The 16,098-nt window shown below is 34.4% G+C and overlaps 1 protein-coding gene across 6 annotated transcripts in view; it reads left to right on the top strand.

Moving 5' to 3' along the window:
• LOC150078178 (FERM domain-containing protein 4A-like) overlaps positions 1–16,098 on the top strand; it is a 418,597-nt gene that overhangs the window by 321,356 nt on the left and 81,143 nt on the right. For all 6 annotated transcript variants that reach the window (XM_090384903.1, XM_090384902.1, XM_090384904.1 and 3 more), the window contains exons 10-11: positions 3,465–3,551; positions 10,461–10,537. In XM_090384903.1, coding sequence (XP_090241029.1) covers positions 3,465–3,551; positions 10,461–10,537 — 164 coding nt within the window. The remainder of the gene's footprint in view (positions 1–3,464; positions 3,552–10,460; positions 10,538–16,098) is intronic.

Genomic DNA, 16,098 nt, shown 5'->3' with positions numbered 1-16,098 from the left:
CAAGTAAATTTGTAATGTAATTTAACAGCTTACTGATTAAAAAAAAAAAAAAAAAACAGATAGTAGCCAATGCTTTGGCCTAGCCACAACTGGTAATATGCAATCAGCAATAGACTTCTGTGCTAATTATGGTTTAGATATATTGATTGGCACTATCTCCTAACAATGTGCCAGTCAATATATTCTGTTTATATAATTGGCAGTATATATTTGTATATAAAATTTTTAATAATTTAGTAATTTTCTCCCATAGGACATTTTTCACTTTGACATATATTTAGCCATTCAGTTTTTTCGCTATAATAGTTTGTTCCTGGCTTGTACCTACAAATATGTATATTCTAAGAAATAACATACTGAATTATTATTTCTTATCAGTGGAACCCAGTGCCACAGGCCTCTTCTATTTTATGTATATTCTAGACAGATGTAATTTAATAAATTCTCAATAGCATTGATTTTGTATGATACTTTGCTCTCTCTCTCTGGTTATGATTTGTTATTTTTCTTTCCTTATTTAATATTATAAAAATATTTTGTATGTGTGTATATATATATATAAAATTATTTTTATTGTTATGTGTAGAATTTAAATATAGAATTTAACTAGTGCTAATAATGAAAATACCGTGTATCCTGGCAAATCCGACTTCTCTATCTATCTATTTATTTTTAATTTTTATTATTCATAATAATTATATATATATATATATATATATATATTTGTAGACAGATTTTACAAATATTTCAAAAATCTAGACTTCTATAAATTAGAAATTTGAACTACCTACTTATATCTTAAATAGTCTGCCCCTCAATGTGGACACCTGTACATGGTGAGGGGGACTCCCACTGATGCTGCTTGTCCTACAGATTAGCATCACTGGGATCCAACATCCACAGCCTAGGTTCCAGGCTACCACCATAGGAATCTAGTGTGTTTGCTATGTGCTGAAACCCATGAAAACTCAGAAAGGGGGATCCTGGTGTTTGAGGTGGAGGGCCCAGCTTCAACGATCAGGTGAAGCTGGGCCCTCCACCTTCTTCAGATACTTCAACCTGAAATATCTGAAGAAGAATTCAGAATTTAAAATCTGAAGCAGTGACAGCTACAAAATGAATATTTGTGTGTAGGGATGAAAACCTTATTCTCAGTAAAAACATCGTCCTTATGTTTATTCACCAATGTCTCCTAATGAGATCAAAGCTAGCTATATTAACTATCAAGTATATCCATGTGTTCCAAATCCTTTAAGGTGCTTTAAGTACCAGAAATATGGACACCTTTCAAATGGCATGTCATGGAGCCCTTTCATGCACTCAATGTGCTGGAAAGAACCATCATGCTCAGCAAGGGGAGCACCCTACACACTCACAAGCATATGCTGGAGGTGGAAGGAAGAAAAAGAAATACAGAGACTTAAGGCAGAGCTGAAAATGTCATACCAGGAGACAAGAAAAGCAGTGAAAACAGTAAACACCAGCACACTTTCATATGCTCAGAAGATAGCAGAGAGATGGATGTTCCATCATAACTAAGCTGAAATGACTGCCCCACCTAAAGAGTCGTTTACTCCCATGATACTTACTGCAACAAGCCACTGATTGTTGCCTTAACTCTTGGGCATTGGATAATGGATTCAGGTTCTTGTTCAGAAAAGGACTGTTTACATTTTGTCGTACGTGTAATCTTCATCTGGAACCTTAATCGAGTCATAGAAAAAATGCTATTCTAGTAGTGCTAAGTGCAAAATCCTTGGAATTTGTATTTAATAAAAAAAGTTGACCTTTCTTGGACCTATACATCAATTCTGCATGAAGTACACAAAAGGCTTGAATATTCTCTGTGCTCTCTCCTCTACTTCTTGGGATACTGGCCGATGTACCTTATTACATATCTAACATACACTTGTGCAGTATAAACTAGATTACAGTTCTCAGTTATATGCATTAGCCAGAAACAGTGTACTTTGATGGCTGGACCCCATTCATCATCAGGCTATCTATATTACTACTGGAGCATTTCAAACATTTCCTGTCCAGAGCCTATACTTGGAAGCAAATGAAATCCCTGCCCGACCATCCTATGTGGACACAGTTTTTGAGCCACGATGGGAATGCTTGTACAATGCCCATCATACTGCCAATCATCCTTTCGGTATTCATATCCAAGTGCTACTCCAGGATTTACATATCATGGTAGACAAGGTTGCCCAAACGCCAAAGCAAACCTTCCTTTGCATGTTCTAGCTTGTAACTTTTCCTTTAAGAGCTGCGTGAAGTCTGATACTCCATCTGTTTTCCTGCAGCTCTTGGCACACCGAGCTGAACATTATAACTTCTTTCCAGTTTACACAGACGGTGTGAAGTCAGAATCATGTGTTGATTCTGCTGCTGCCTTTCCAGACACTTCTGTATTTGAGCAGATTCTCCCTGAATGCAGTATATACACCATGGAGCTGCATGCTGTAGAGTTAGCCTTGAATCACCTCAGAACTTGCCAATACCAATGGTTTATTATACATTCAGCTTCTTTGAGAATATTACATGCTTTACTAGCATTGAGATACAATTCTCGCCCAGTCCTGTCTCGAGTTTGGCAGAAGATACGTTCTCTCTATGAGCATAAATTTATTATCTGCTTCTGCTAGATTCCTAGCCACATTGAGATCAGGGGAAATTATTTGGCTGATACTGCAGCCAAATTAGCAATTCCTACTGATATCATGGCTTGTCAGTTCCCCTATACAGGCTACAGGTGAATAATACACAAGATAAACTCCCAATAGCAAGATTCATGGAATAGACAGACTAGAAATAAATTACATCAGATAAAGCCTATAATTGACCCATGGCAGTCTAGTCTGCACAAGATTCATAAAGAGGAAGTCACTCTTGCTTAGCTTAGCATAGGACACAGCCATCTGACATTCTTTTTGCTGAGGACCAGTGGCCCTCCTATGTGTGAGTCCCATGGCACCTGTTTTATCCCTGAGACATATTTTTATTGACTGTACAGATTTTAATGATACACTTTTTATTGGTTTTAACCATCTGACGGAACCTTACACAGTCTGTCAGATTTTATTCAACAATGACATACCAGCTGTTTTTAAATTCTTATTACTTATTAATTTATATACATATATTTTTAATCCATCTACTGCCTTTTTACTTTATATAATATTTTGATGAGGTAATCCCTTTCAAAGGTTATAAGTTATTTTTAACATCTTATAATCTTGTCTTGGCACATAATAGCCTTTGTTGCTAATGCACCAATAAAACCATAAACCTAAACTTAACAATTAGTGTTAAGATATAAGTAGATAGTTGTGATAAAAATATATATATATCTTACCAAAAATGGCAAAAAAAAAAAAAAAAAGGGATGGGGGCATAACCTTGCTGAAACATATTTTCTTTGCACATTTTTTCTTCAGTATTTTCTGTTTATTTATTAGGATAAAGGTGGCATCCCATGGTGGTTAGGAATTAGCTTTAAAGGAATAAGTCAATATGATCATACAGATAGAAAAATACCCAGAAAAGTAAGTTGTATAAAGAATAATATATGTATATATCTTGAAATAGTTCATCTCTCAGCCTGAATTGAATATATTGTCTGCTATATATATATATATATATTTTTTTTTTTTTTTTTAAGGTGGTTACTAAATTTTATTTTGTGAAGAAATTACCTGAATAATAGTAAAAGTTGCAAGGTTATATTTCAACAAAGGCATTGAAATAATTTGAAAATTGTATGCATTTTGGCATTCAATTTCTATCTCTTTGGGAAGAGCAGGGCTTAATTTAGGCCCTCCAGTAACAGAGAGTCCAACTTCTGGTCATGAAGTCACGAAATTTAGTCAACCTAAATTTCTAATATCATTTTAATGTAAATAGCATCACCACAAAGGCAAATCCACTATTTATTTAAATCTCAAGGCCTGGTCTGTCTCCAGATGACAGGTGACCCTATGAACAATCTTAATAACAGAAATTAAATGCAAAAAATTGTAGTTTTCAAGTAATTATTTTATTTAAAATAATTTATTTTTAATAAAATAAATTATTGTATTGTCTTGTACCATAGAACAAAGTGTAGTAGTCTCATTTCATTTATTTTGATGACCTGTGAACTACACAGCAGCATCAAGTTTATTTATTTCATCTTATATTCCTGAGATACTCGCATATAAGAGCTTTACATGAGTGAACTTCAAGGGATATACTTTATGAACATATTATGGTTTATAAGAATTGGTGATTTTTGCAGTTGGTGTGCCTATCTGTTTTCACCCAGAAACTTGGGTATTACTATTAGGAAATATTAGTAGTATAGTGCAAGGAAGCCATAGACTCTTGTTGTACTGACCAAAAAATAAATAAAATAAAATATATAATTAAAAAAAATTTTAATAATTATATAAAAAAAATAGAAAGAATCAACAACCTCAGTTTTTTTCCTTCTCACCTCCTCATGTAACTGTCCAACTTGAACTTTTGACTTTCCTCAAGCTTTTAGCCTCAGCTACCCATAGAGGTAACTTATTAAGCAATAACTCACTGGCTAAAAGAAAACTTGCCACAATCCAGTCAAAATCTCTTTCTCTATGATTTGAATTTACGACCTCTGGTACTTTGGCAAGAGAATCTAAGTTTCTGGGTGAAAACAATCCAATTTCTATCTGAGACCAATTCTCTTAAAAATTATTTTAAAAAATTCCCATTGCATTTAAACACTGAGATTTGAACCTTGATATTGTTGTTTGCTTCATGTAACTAGTGACAGGTGACCAATCCATTATAATGCAGAAGAAACAAAACACAAGATAAAGCAAAGATATATTCCCTGTTTGAGAAAATTATCTAGGAATTGAAGAATCTGAGCAAATAGCAAACTGCCTAAGTGAAACCTTGAATTGAAATAAGAAAAAAATATTGGATAAATATCAGTATATTATTATTTTTCATGAGTAGTTCATGTTATTATTATGTTAATTGATATTGAATTTTAGGATCATTGTAATGTGTAACAATGTAGCACATAACAGTGTTTCTAAATGATTGGATTTGTTTTCACTTATTTCAGTGAAATAAGTGAAACCAAATCTACACATCTGTGTAGATACCACTACACAGATGTAGTAGTGGCATGTGATGCAAGAAAGCAAGTGTTTGAGCTTATGCAGCATCAGCCCAAAAAAAAAAAAAAAAAAAAAATCATACCATTCCCTCCAAATGCCTGTCCAGTTCCTCCTTAATTTATTCAACCTATCAACTTCCACAATGACAGATGGAAGTTTGTTCCAGCAATTAACCACCCACTGGCTAAAGGCAAATTTCCGCACATCTATTCTACATCTGTCCTTTCTTAATTTGAATTTATGACCCCTTAAGTTTGTAATCTGAACAAGTGGAAGGATCCCATCAGAATTCAGCATGCTCAACCCATTCAAGACCTTATACACCTCAATCAGATCACAGTACAGGTGCCTAGTCTCCAGCCACTGAAATTTGCAGAACTTAAGCCTCTCTTGGTAAGAGGATCCCTTCATTCCCCTCACCAATCTTGTTGCCCTTCTCTGTACACACTCAAGTAAATCTACATCCTTCCTAAAATGAGGCCTCCAGACCTGTACGCAGTACTCAAGGCACAGCCTGACCATTGCCTTATACAGAGGGACAATCACCTCCCTTTTCCCTGCTAGCAAAATTCCTATATATCATTGACAAAACCCCATGACCTGCCCTGGCAGCCTGTCTGCATTGCTCAGAAAACTTCATATCTGACTGCACAATTACTCCCAGGTCTTTTTCATTTTCTACCACGTTAAGTATAGTACCACACAGTTGGTACGTTTCTCTGGGGTTACTTCTACCCATATGCAGTACTTTGCATTTGTCAAGGTTAAACTTCAGTTGCCACTTCTTAGCCCATCTGCCCAAATTATCTAGATCCTGTTGCAGTAGCACACTGCCATTACTGTCATTAACAACCCTGCCAACTTTTGTATCATCTGCAAACTTCGACACTAAGCCTAATATATCTTCATCAATATCATTGATAAATATACAAAACAACAGTGGACCCAACACCGAACCCTGTGGGACTCCACTAATAACATCAGTCCACAAAGAGCAGCACCCATTGATTACCACCCTCTGTCTTCTCCCACTTAACCATCCTTTTATCCATTGTAGCAACTTACCCTTAATACCATTGTACTCCAATTTGTACAATAGTCTTCCATGTGCAACAATGTCAAAAGCTTTCCTGAAATCCAAATATATGATATCAAAATTATTTTTTGCATCCAGTTCCTTTGTAACCACATCATAATATCCTATCAAATTTGTCAGACAAGACTTTCCCTTAACAAACCCATGCTGTCTGAATTATTGCTGCAGTCTTGTCTAGATGATCCTGCAATGCATCTTTAACCAGTGACTTCATTATTTTACCCAGAACAGAAGTTAAACTAACTGGTCTGTAATTACTCGTGTCACCCTTCGATCCCCCTTTGTGAATTGGGGATATATTTGCACATCTCCAGTCCGTGGGAACCTCCCCTGAGTCCAAGGATGTGTAGTGATATCATTCTAAAAACTATTTCTCAGCATTACTGATTCACTTAATCACAGTTATTAGCTGCCAATACTAATGACAGCTTTATGCTGTGATCTCATAAAATTTTAAGAATCATAAATAAAACTTTTTCATTCACCTGTAGTTATTTTTATAATCAAATAATCTAGCTGAGTTGTACTTGTAAATTTGTATAACATATTTCAGCTTCAGGTATGATTAGTTAGAACAGTCACTCTCTCTCAAAGAGGAAAAATGTGGGTGGGGTTTCATCCTACCACCTTCAAGTGTTTGATGCGACCATGTTTGGATGCTATTTCATTATATATATGGAGGATTTCACATTTGAAAGATTCCTGTTGGATTTACTTTTGCTATGTAGGTTTGTTACTACACATAAGTAAACTTAACTTTCAAATTGCCTAATGGCATTAATAAAACTGAATTTTGCTTTATATGACAGTATGAGTACACATAAATGCACAGATTACGAAACTACCCACTGAATAGACAGATAATAACTATCATAAATGAATTTTAATATACATGAACTCACCTCCACATAATAGTTTTAATTAATACAAGTGATTCACATGTTATTTCACAGTTAACTCACACATTATATCATATAACGTACAAAAAACAGTATGATAACTTCATTTAGCTCTAAATTTATTTTAAAGAGCACAGTAAAGAGAAAGCAGCAAACATCAAGGGCCCATTGAAATAGTCCTATAGTCATTTACGAGAGAGCGAGAGAGTGAGAGTGAGTGCATTAATTTCTCTGTGTTACAGGTAAAGAATATAATAAAATAGAGAATCCTTAGAAAAAGGAGCTTAAATATAAATTTCATGATGCTGCAGCCACCAGGGCCAACCACTAATTTTTTTACTGAGAAAATTTGTAGTTTGGCTAGAGGAAAACATGCATATTTAAAGCCAATGCTTTAAATATGCAAGAGGAGTAAAACATTAATATACATGAGTTAACCTGAAGCCTATGTTCTAAATTTACATGAGCTTTGAAATATTTTATCACTGGGTTGCCAGGATCTACACTGATGGCACCAAGTAAATCTACTGATGAAGGGACAGTAATTTCTGAAATGATTGGGTAATGGCATATATTACAAATAAATAAAGAGCAGTTCTGTTTATTTTAAGTGCAGGACTGATGAGGCTCATGGTGACTTTCTTCACGATATGAGCAATACATTTTTGTAGCAAACTTTGTATTTATTATACACAAATTAGGCTTTTGCCAACTTGGGTACATTAATTTTTTATATTTTTTTTATATGGCTGAAGTCTTTGCTCAAGTTTACTTTTAGTTGTTTTTGAAATACAGTAGTTGAGAATCTGGATTGTAGAGAGTAGATTTTTACAATTTGCATCTGGATGTTTCACTCCAGATTCATGTAAAAATGAATTACACGGCCAGAAAATTATGTGACATTTTAGGATATGACATAAAATTGTTTCCACATTGCTAGAAATTTAACTATATCCACAATCCAGGAATATCTTCCCATAGACTTGTTGGAGCTGCATAGGCATTGTTTAAGTCTTGAATGGTTTGCTAAGTCCATTATTAGACACACTAATTACTCCTGATAAGCAGGTAATATTACCAAAAAAGTGGAGTCTTCAGTGAAAAATATTTTTGAACCTCTTTGGTCATTCATCAACTGATAAGTATAAGCTTCCATGAAAACCTATTAATGCAACTTTGCAACATAAGAAGGTGCCTCCGTAGCCAGGTGGGAAGGAGCAGCAGCAGCAGCAGTGCGTAGCACACGCTTCTTGATTAGACCGGGGTTCGAGCCCATCACCACCAAATACGGAGGATGCGGAAAGGTCAGGGAATGACCACCGCATATCCCGGAGCAATATGGCCTTAGTTGCTAATGCTCCTAAAAACCAAATAACAAATAACAACAAAATAACAGCAACATAAGAAACTTATATCTTCCATGTGTAGAATATGCATTGGCCAGTTAAATAGATTAGGACGAATGTTATATAAACCAACCCATCGCAAATACACCATTATCATTGATCTCTTATTAACAAAGATTTGTGGAACCATAATAGTAGCAATGGCCAAAATGTTTTTGATTAATTTTCTAATATTCATTATTTAAAATATATAGTAAATAAATTTTGTCCTCATACTTTTAAGATGGCTCTGTGCAAAGCCATATAAATATTAAAGACTTTTATTATAAATTATTACTTTCATTTAATAGAAATTTAAATGCACAATTTACATTTTTAATAGCAAGGTAAATTTAACAAAATATTTATTATTAATTTTTCGTTACTGTAATTAAGTAAAGTTACCATTTCGTTTTTTTAATGTTTCATATTTAATATTAGTATTGGTCATATGGTGCAAGGAGGCCCAACTTTTGCTACATCAGCCAAAAAAAAAAAAACCCCACTTATTTCAACCCTTCTATAAATACTAATCCAGCTGGCCATTGTTTCCCCAAGCTGTTATCCTCAAATACCCATAATGGCAACCTTTTCCCATGATTAACAACTCACTAGTGAAAGGTAACTTTCCTATAATTCAATCAACCTCTTTCCTCTCAGTTTCAATTTATGTTTCCTGATTTTTCTGGTAAAATTTAATACCATGAAAATTTCACCTTCATTTTATTTCATGAAAATTTCACCTCTTTCAGAACCTTAATAAACCTCAATCAAATCCTCCTCTATGGTATCTAGTTACCAAACTTTGTAGTCCATATATCTCGCAGTTTTTTGCCCAGCTCACCAGGCTTGTTATCTGTCTCTGAACTCTTTCAAAAAGCTCAGTGTTGTTTTTTTAGTTATGGTCTCTATAGCTGGAAACCACAACTAAAAACATAGTATTCTAGGTGCAATCTCCCAGTTGCCTTTTATAGTGGAACTATAACCTCCCTTGTTGTAGAGTGAATGTATGCAGACATTCAAAAAGTAATGCTTTTTTAATTTTTTCTAAGAAAAAGGTATTTTTCAAGGAAGTTATAGTTAAAAATATTTATTTTATTAAATACGACAATAAGACTGCTTTTTACATAAGCAAGTTGGTGGTATTTAAAGCCTGAAGCAGTTAACTCTCTTGTAGAGGAGTTCTAATTTCAGATGATTAGTTAAATTACTCATTTTTGAGGTAAGTGAATTCATAGGTTAAAGTATTAATCACTTTTTTTTGAAAATGGTATAAATTTAGTCCAAAACTTTAATAATGTTAAGTTATAGTTTCTATATATATGTATTACTTGTTTCATAGTAAAATAGCTGGCATTGTTACTTGAAATATCCTTCATAAATCTTTGGAATTATTTTTTAATTAATTGGCTTTATATTGATATGTGTTGTAAAATATTTTTTGATTTTTTTTAAATGTCATGCAGCAATAGTTTGGTTTTCTGAAATAATTTTGTTGTGTGTGTGTATTTTTTTTTTCTTTGTATTCATTTAAATGTATGTTGTTACAATAGCAGTCAATGTCTGGCTATTTAGCTAATGGGAGACAAAGTTAGGAAGGTACTTAGGATAGTAATAGACACTCCTATCCCTCGTATTGCACTAATAGCTCAGAGTGTTGAAGAATTTTAGGGGTAGGAAAGTGAAAAGAATATAAAGCTTGGTGCTCAGGTAATCCAGGGGTGCAAGTTTCCATTCATATTAATATATATGTGTGTGTATATATATATTGACACACATTCAGATTTAAATTTTTGTTACATATCTATTTTCTGTTAAAACATGTTTAATTAAGATAGTAAAATTATATATTTTTCTGCTTTTTTTTTAAAGAATTAACTTCTATGAAATTAAAATTTATTTTTTTTAAAATAATTTTTTTTATAAGGTTTTCCCATGGAAACATTTGGAAAATCTGTACTTCAGGGATAGGAAGTTTTCTATAGAAGTTCATGAGCCAAGACGGTAGGTGAAAAAATTGTGCTAGCATACTTTTAAGTAATCATGTGAGTGGTGTATAAATACTCTGAGACTACTGAACCATCATCCTAGTTTGATGTTTTAATGTTATCTATATTAAAGAAAATTTTAGAAACTGAGTCCTGAGCACAAAATGCTAATAACTTTACCAGCTGTTCTCATTTTATATATTATTTTTGTAATGGAATGTTGAACATAGTTATATATTTTATATTATTATACAAATTTTTAGTGGTATTTTGGTTCATGCTATTTATACAAATTTTTGTTATAGTGGTATTTTGGTACATGTATCTCCATACAGGATGTCCTTGAAATCAACCTCGATATTTATCGAGGGAATCGTTCATTTAAATAAATGAACTCCCATTGCTCCTAATCTACCTCAAACTTAGTTTGAGGTAGATTAGGAGCAATGGGCTTTGAGTTAAGTGTTAAACAGATTAGTGACATCATTTCTGCTTCTAGCATTTTGCTTATAAAGGACTTTAATTAAAAACATTTTATTTATGTAAAAACATTTTATTTTAATTATTACTAAATATCTGAATAATGTTACTTGTACTGTACATCATTATCAATAAATCCAGAACAATAAATGTTCATTGATTATAAAATTTAGCTACAAATTGAAGAGCACTCAGAATCAGAAACTCAATGTTGTACAGCAGGAGTAAATGAATTTTAGTAGTACTGCAATCAGACTGAAGCGTGATCAAAAGGAATATCACAAAAGATGCTTGAAATGTGTGACAGGATTCAGGCTTTAACACAGTGTGAGAAGGAATCCTGTACACGTGGGAGGAGCAGTGTGTTGTTTCATGGATGTGATTCAACAAGTCATCTCAGTTGTTAACCTCTGTGGTGTAAACAATTTGTTTCATGTGACCACACATAAAAATTCAATGGGTTAAGGTCAGGAGAGTGTGGCAGCCAAGAAATGGGACCTCCACGACCAATCTAGTGATTCTGGTAACAATCATTTAAGAATGTTCTTATTTGTTGCCCAAAATGTGGAGGTGCTCCATCATGCTGAAACTGCATATTGGTGGCACTTACGCTTAAAGGAACGTCTTTCACAAATGTTGTCATCAATGTCCTCAGCAAAAACTGTAAGTAATTTGTGATGAATAAAGTTATCTCCTACAATGCTGACCTACATATTGATGCTACCCCCCACTTGGAAACAGTAGTGCCAAATGGTGTGATTATTTTCCACTGACCATGTGTGAAGGTTTTGCATGTTGAATATCCTATCTCGTGTAAATGTTGCCTCATCAGTCCACACAGATATCGAAAGGAAGTCAAGGCTGTTGTTGATACAATTAAGTCTCCATAAACAAAACTGCTTCTGCGCGAGTGAATCTCCTGCTTACAGTGCCTGAACTCTCTGTATATGGTATGCATACAGCCCATGTTCATGCAGTGTGTACCAAACAAAGGTTTTGGGATGACCAGTTTTTGCAGCAACTCTTTGTGTTGCTGATGGGGGACCAAATGTTGTGATATCCAGCGCCTCTTCCTCTGCTTGTGTAGAATATGATCTAGGCTGTGCTGTCTTTTCACTGTACCCCATTCCCTCAAATTATGGTGGATATTGACAAACAAATGCCAATTAGGCGTTGCCTTGTTGGAAAATGACACTAGTGGCTGCAGTTTGCATTTCCTTCACATACACCATATGTGAATATGCAGACATTCACATACAAAGTGAATGTCTGCATATTCTGCTAATGTTAATGCTCTTTTACTCGCCATACAAGTAATGAAGTTATTGTACAACAGCAACAACCCATTCATTGCAGCCTTACATTTTCATCACGTGGTTTATAAAAAATCATCCTCAGCCATTTTCAATCTGCTGCAGGATGAAGGCCTCTCCAGCAACTTTCCAGTTCCTTTTGTTTTTTGTAATGGCCATCTGTTTACTGCCCACGAACTCTTGAATTTCATCTGTCCATCTCTGTTGTTGTCTTTGTGGTTTTCTTTTAGCTCTGTATCATTCTGTTATTTTCCTAGTCCATCTGTCGCCATGTCTTCAAGTTGTGTGCCCTGCATCCATTTCAGTTCTTTAGTTTTGATGAGAATGTCCTTTACTTGAGTTTGCTAATCCATGTGTTATCCTTTTTATCCAACAGTCTGATTCCTAATATAATTTCTTTGCTGTGTAGTTTCAGCTTCTCTTTGGTTGTTTTGGTGAGTGCTCAAGTTTCACTTCCATAAGTCATGTGAGGAGTATACATTGGTTCGTTATTTTACATTTCAGACAAATTGGAATATTGCTCCTCAATATGTGACTATATTTCCTGAAATCCATCTGAAATTTATTCTTCTCTTCACTTCCAGCCATTTATCATTATTACAGCTAATGACTTGTCCAAGATAAGTATTTGAATCCATGTTTTCAATTTCTGCTCCTTCACATACACCATACTTCACATACACTTTTGTTTTAACCATATTCATCTTCGGTCTGAAATCCTTACTAACCCTGCATAACTGATTAAGATTTTCCTCTAATTCTTTGTGATCATGGCTTATTATCTGCAAATTGTAAATGGTTTAGGTACTCTCCATTCACATTGACTTCTTTCTGTGACCAGTCCAATCTTCCGAAAGCTTCAAGGGCAGCAGTAAACAACTTCAGTGATATTGTGTCTGCTTGTCGAACTCTTTTCTCAATTTTAAATTTGCTACTCTTTTTGTCTAGTCTAATAAAGGAGGTAGCATTCTCATATATTTTCTTCAAAATCCCACTACGTGGGATGTCTTGTCTTTCCAGCACCGACAAGACACATTGCCTTATGCTTACACACGAAACATTGCCTTATGCTTTGTGCAGTAACATGGTGTTTTATATTCATTTGCTTTCTCCATTAGCTATGATATTATGTGAAGGTGATCCATAGTTAAGAATCCTGTTCTTAAGCCAGCTTGCACTGTTGGTTGATACTCATCAAGTTTTCTTTCTAATCTGTTAGTAATGACTCTTGGGAAAAACTTGTAGATGTGGAACAACAACAAGCTAATTGTTGTCCCACATCTACAAGTTGTGGGACAATTTCTGATTTATCTCCTTTCTTATGCAGCAAAATTATAGGCATTAACACCTTTCCTAATGTATTTTGTGAAGAGGCTTGCCAGTTTCTGTATCATGTCTCTTCCTCCTAATTTTAACAACTCTACAGTAGCTTCATCTTCCAACCTGGGGCTTTTTGAATCTTCATTTTCTTCAATTCATGTTCTACCTCATCTGGAAGGATATCGGATATGTTGTGTGTTTTGCTAATTTGTGATCCATCTTCCTCACTGCTGGCATCCTTCCCTTGCTCCTTATTTAATACTTTATAGTAGTCTTCTGCTATTTGAATTATGATGCCTTCTCTGCTATTTATAAGTACACCACTATTCTTCAGATTCAGTATCGTCTTTCTGTGTTACTGCTGATTTAAGTCCTTTGTTTTTCCTTAAAGCTTGTTCTACTTTTTTTCTGTTAAATCTTCTTATGTCCTCTGAGTCTCTTTTTAATGGCTTTGCATAACTCAATATACTCAATTTTGTCCTTGTCAGTGTTTGTCTTGCTTATCTTCATTTGTCATCTTTGGTTCATCATGACAAGTGTGTTTGTGTCCTGACTAATTTTTTTCTCCTTTGGATTTCTTTTTACCATAGGTTTCTTGGGCTTTATTACTTTCAGAAAGTTGCTGTATTCCTCATCAATATCTTGGTCCTGAAAGGTAGGTCTGCAGAAGCTCAAACTTGTTCCTAAGTTTAGTACATACTGCTTTTTCTTATCTGTTATCTCCAAGTCCTTCGTATTATTTGTTCAAGGCAGTTTTTTCCTTTCTTTTCTTATGTCTGTATCAAGCGTGCATTTACCATTCTGTGATCACTTTCAACGTTTACCTTGTTCAGGATGGTAACAATGCTCACAATATATCTTCTGTTAGTGAGGATGAAGTCAATTTCATTAGTCTTTAATCCATTTGGGCTCTTCCATGTCATGTCAACTTTCTGTTCACCCTTCTCTTGAAAAGAGTGTTCGTTACTGACATTCCTTTTTCTTTTTTTTCACCGATTCCAAAATTTCTTATGTTTTCCATTTCTGTGCTTTTTGTCTCTTACCAACCTTAGTATCGAAGTCACCCATAGTGATGGTGTAGTGAGTTTTCTGTTCATCTAGAAGTCTCTCAATTTTGGTGTACATTTCTTTAACCTCTTCATCATAGTTCGATGTTGGTGCATATAGCATTATAACCTTTAGTTTGTACCTCTTAGAAATCCTGAGCACTAGTCATGACATCCTTGGTGATGTACTTTTGAATTCCAAAATGTTATTTTTAGTATCTTTATGGACCAGAAAGCCAACTCCACCTTCACTCTCTTCACTTTTTCCATTGGTGTACAGCAGATTTCCACTTGATAAGCTTGTGATTCATTTCTTTTTTTCTTCTTCTTGTTTCTCTGCAGATGATATTCCGATTCACATTTTCTAATTCCTTTTCCAGCTCTAATATCCTATCTTCACCGATGAGCGATCTTACGTTGTAATGGGCCAAGTCGGTTTCCATGCATGACTGCCTGGTCATACCCAGAGATTCTTTGCACCATCTGCTTCTACTCTAATCCTCTTGCTGCCGTAAGGAAGAGTGAAAGCTGCTGGTGACTGAGGGCCATTTGTTTCATCATGTTGTCATATTTCTCTATTTTTCTATATTTTTATAAAAAATATAGTATGACAATTTACATAACATTTTTTTTCCAAAAATCTGATTTGCATACCCACTTCATGATGTTTGCAAAATGCTAGTAGTGGAAATGACATCACTAGTCTGTTTAATGCTCTAACTCAAAATCTGTTGTTCCTACTTCAAACTGAGTGTAGACTTTTCTTCTTGAATTTTAATAAACCATTCCCTCAATAAATATCAACATCAATTTCAAGTACACTTTGTATAACTGTATGGATTAGTACCTACTGTTATATACGATAGCAATGCAATTATAGTAGCCACAACATGGATTTGTTAGAAAAGAATTGAAAAATGTGCCATTTTTCAATTCTCTTCTAATAAATCCATGCTGTGGTTACTATAATTGCATTGCTTTCAAGGTAGGTGGTCCTGCATTACAGTAATTTAACAGACGTGTAAATTGATGTCTGTTCCAGGAAAAATAATGTAGTGACTGGTTAAAGAAGTAAGGCAAGATCATCTAGATAGCAATGCAATTATATGGTAGTCACAGCATGGATGTATTAAAAGGTGATCTTGTCTGACTAATCTAATTGGATACTGTGATGCATTAACAAAGGAACTGGATGCAAAAAATAATTTTTACATCATATACTTAGATTTCAGAAAAGCATTTTTTTTTTTTTTATGTGAACCCCAAACACGAGAGGTATTAGAACCTATAGTACTTAGTACCGTGCTTGGGTTGGAGGTTGAGAAGACTAAAGAAGATATTTGTTGACATTGGACTTGAACTTCTGTAGATTGTAATTTTCAGGAAATACGTATGAAGGAAGGCTGTTCCAGGAAACG

The sequence above is a fragment of the Mastigoproctus giganteus genome, chromosome 11 (genome assembly GCF_048544385.1).
Source record: "Mastigoproctus giganteus isolate SK-2022 chromosome 11, ASM4854438v1, whole genome shotgun sequence".
Lineage (NCBI taxonomy): Eukaryota > Metazoa > Arthropoda > Arachnida > Uropygi > Thelyphonidae > Mastigoproctus > Mastigoproctus giganteus.
This window is presented reverse-complemented; position numbering and strand designations above follow the sequence as displayed.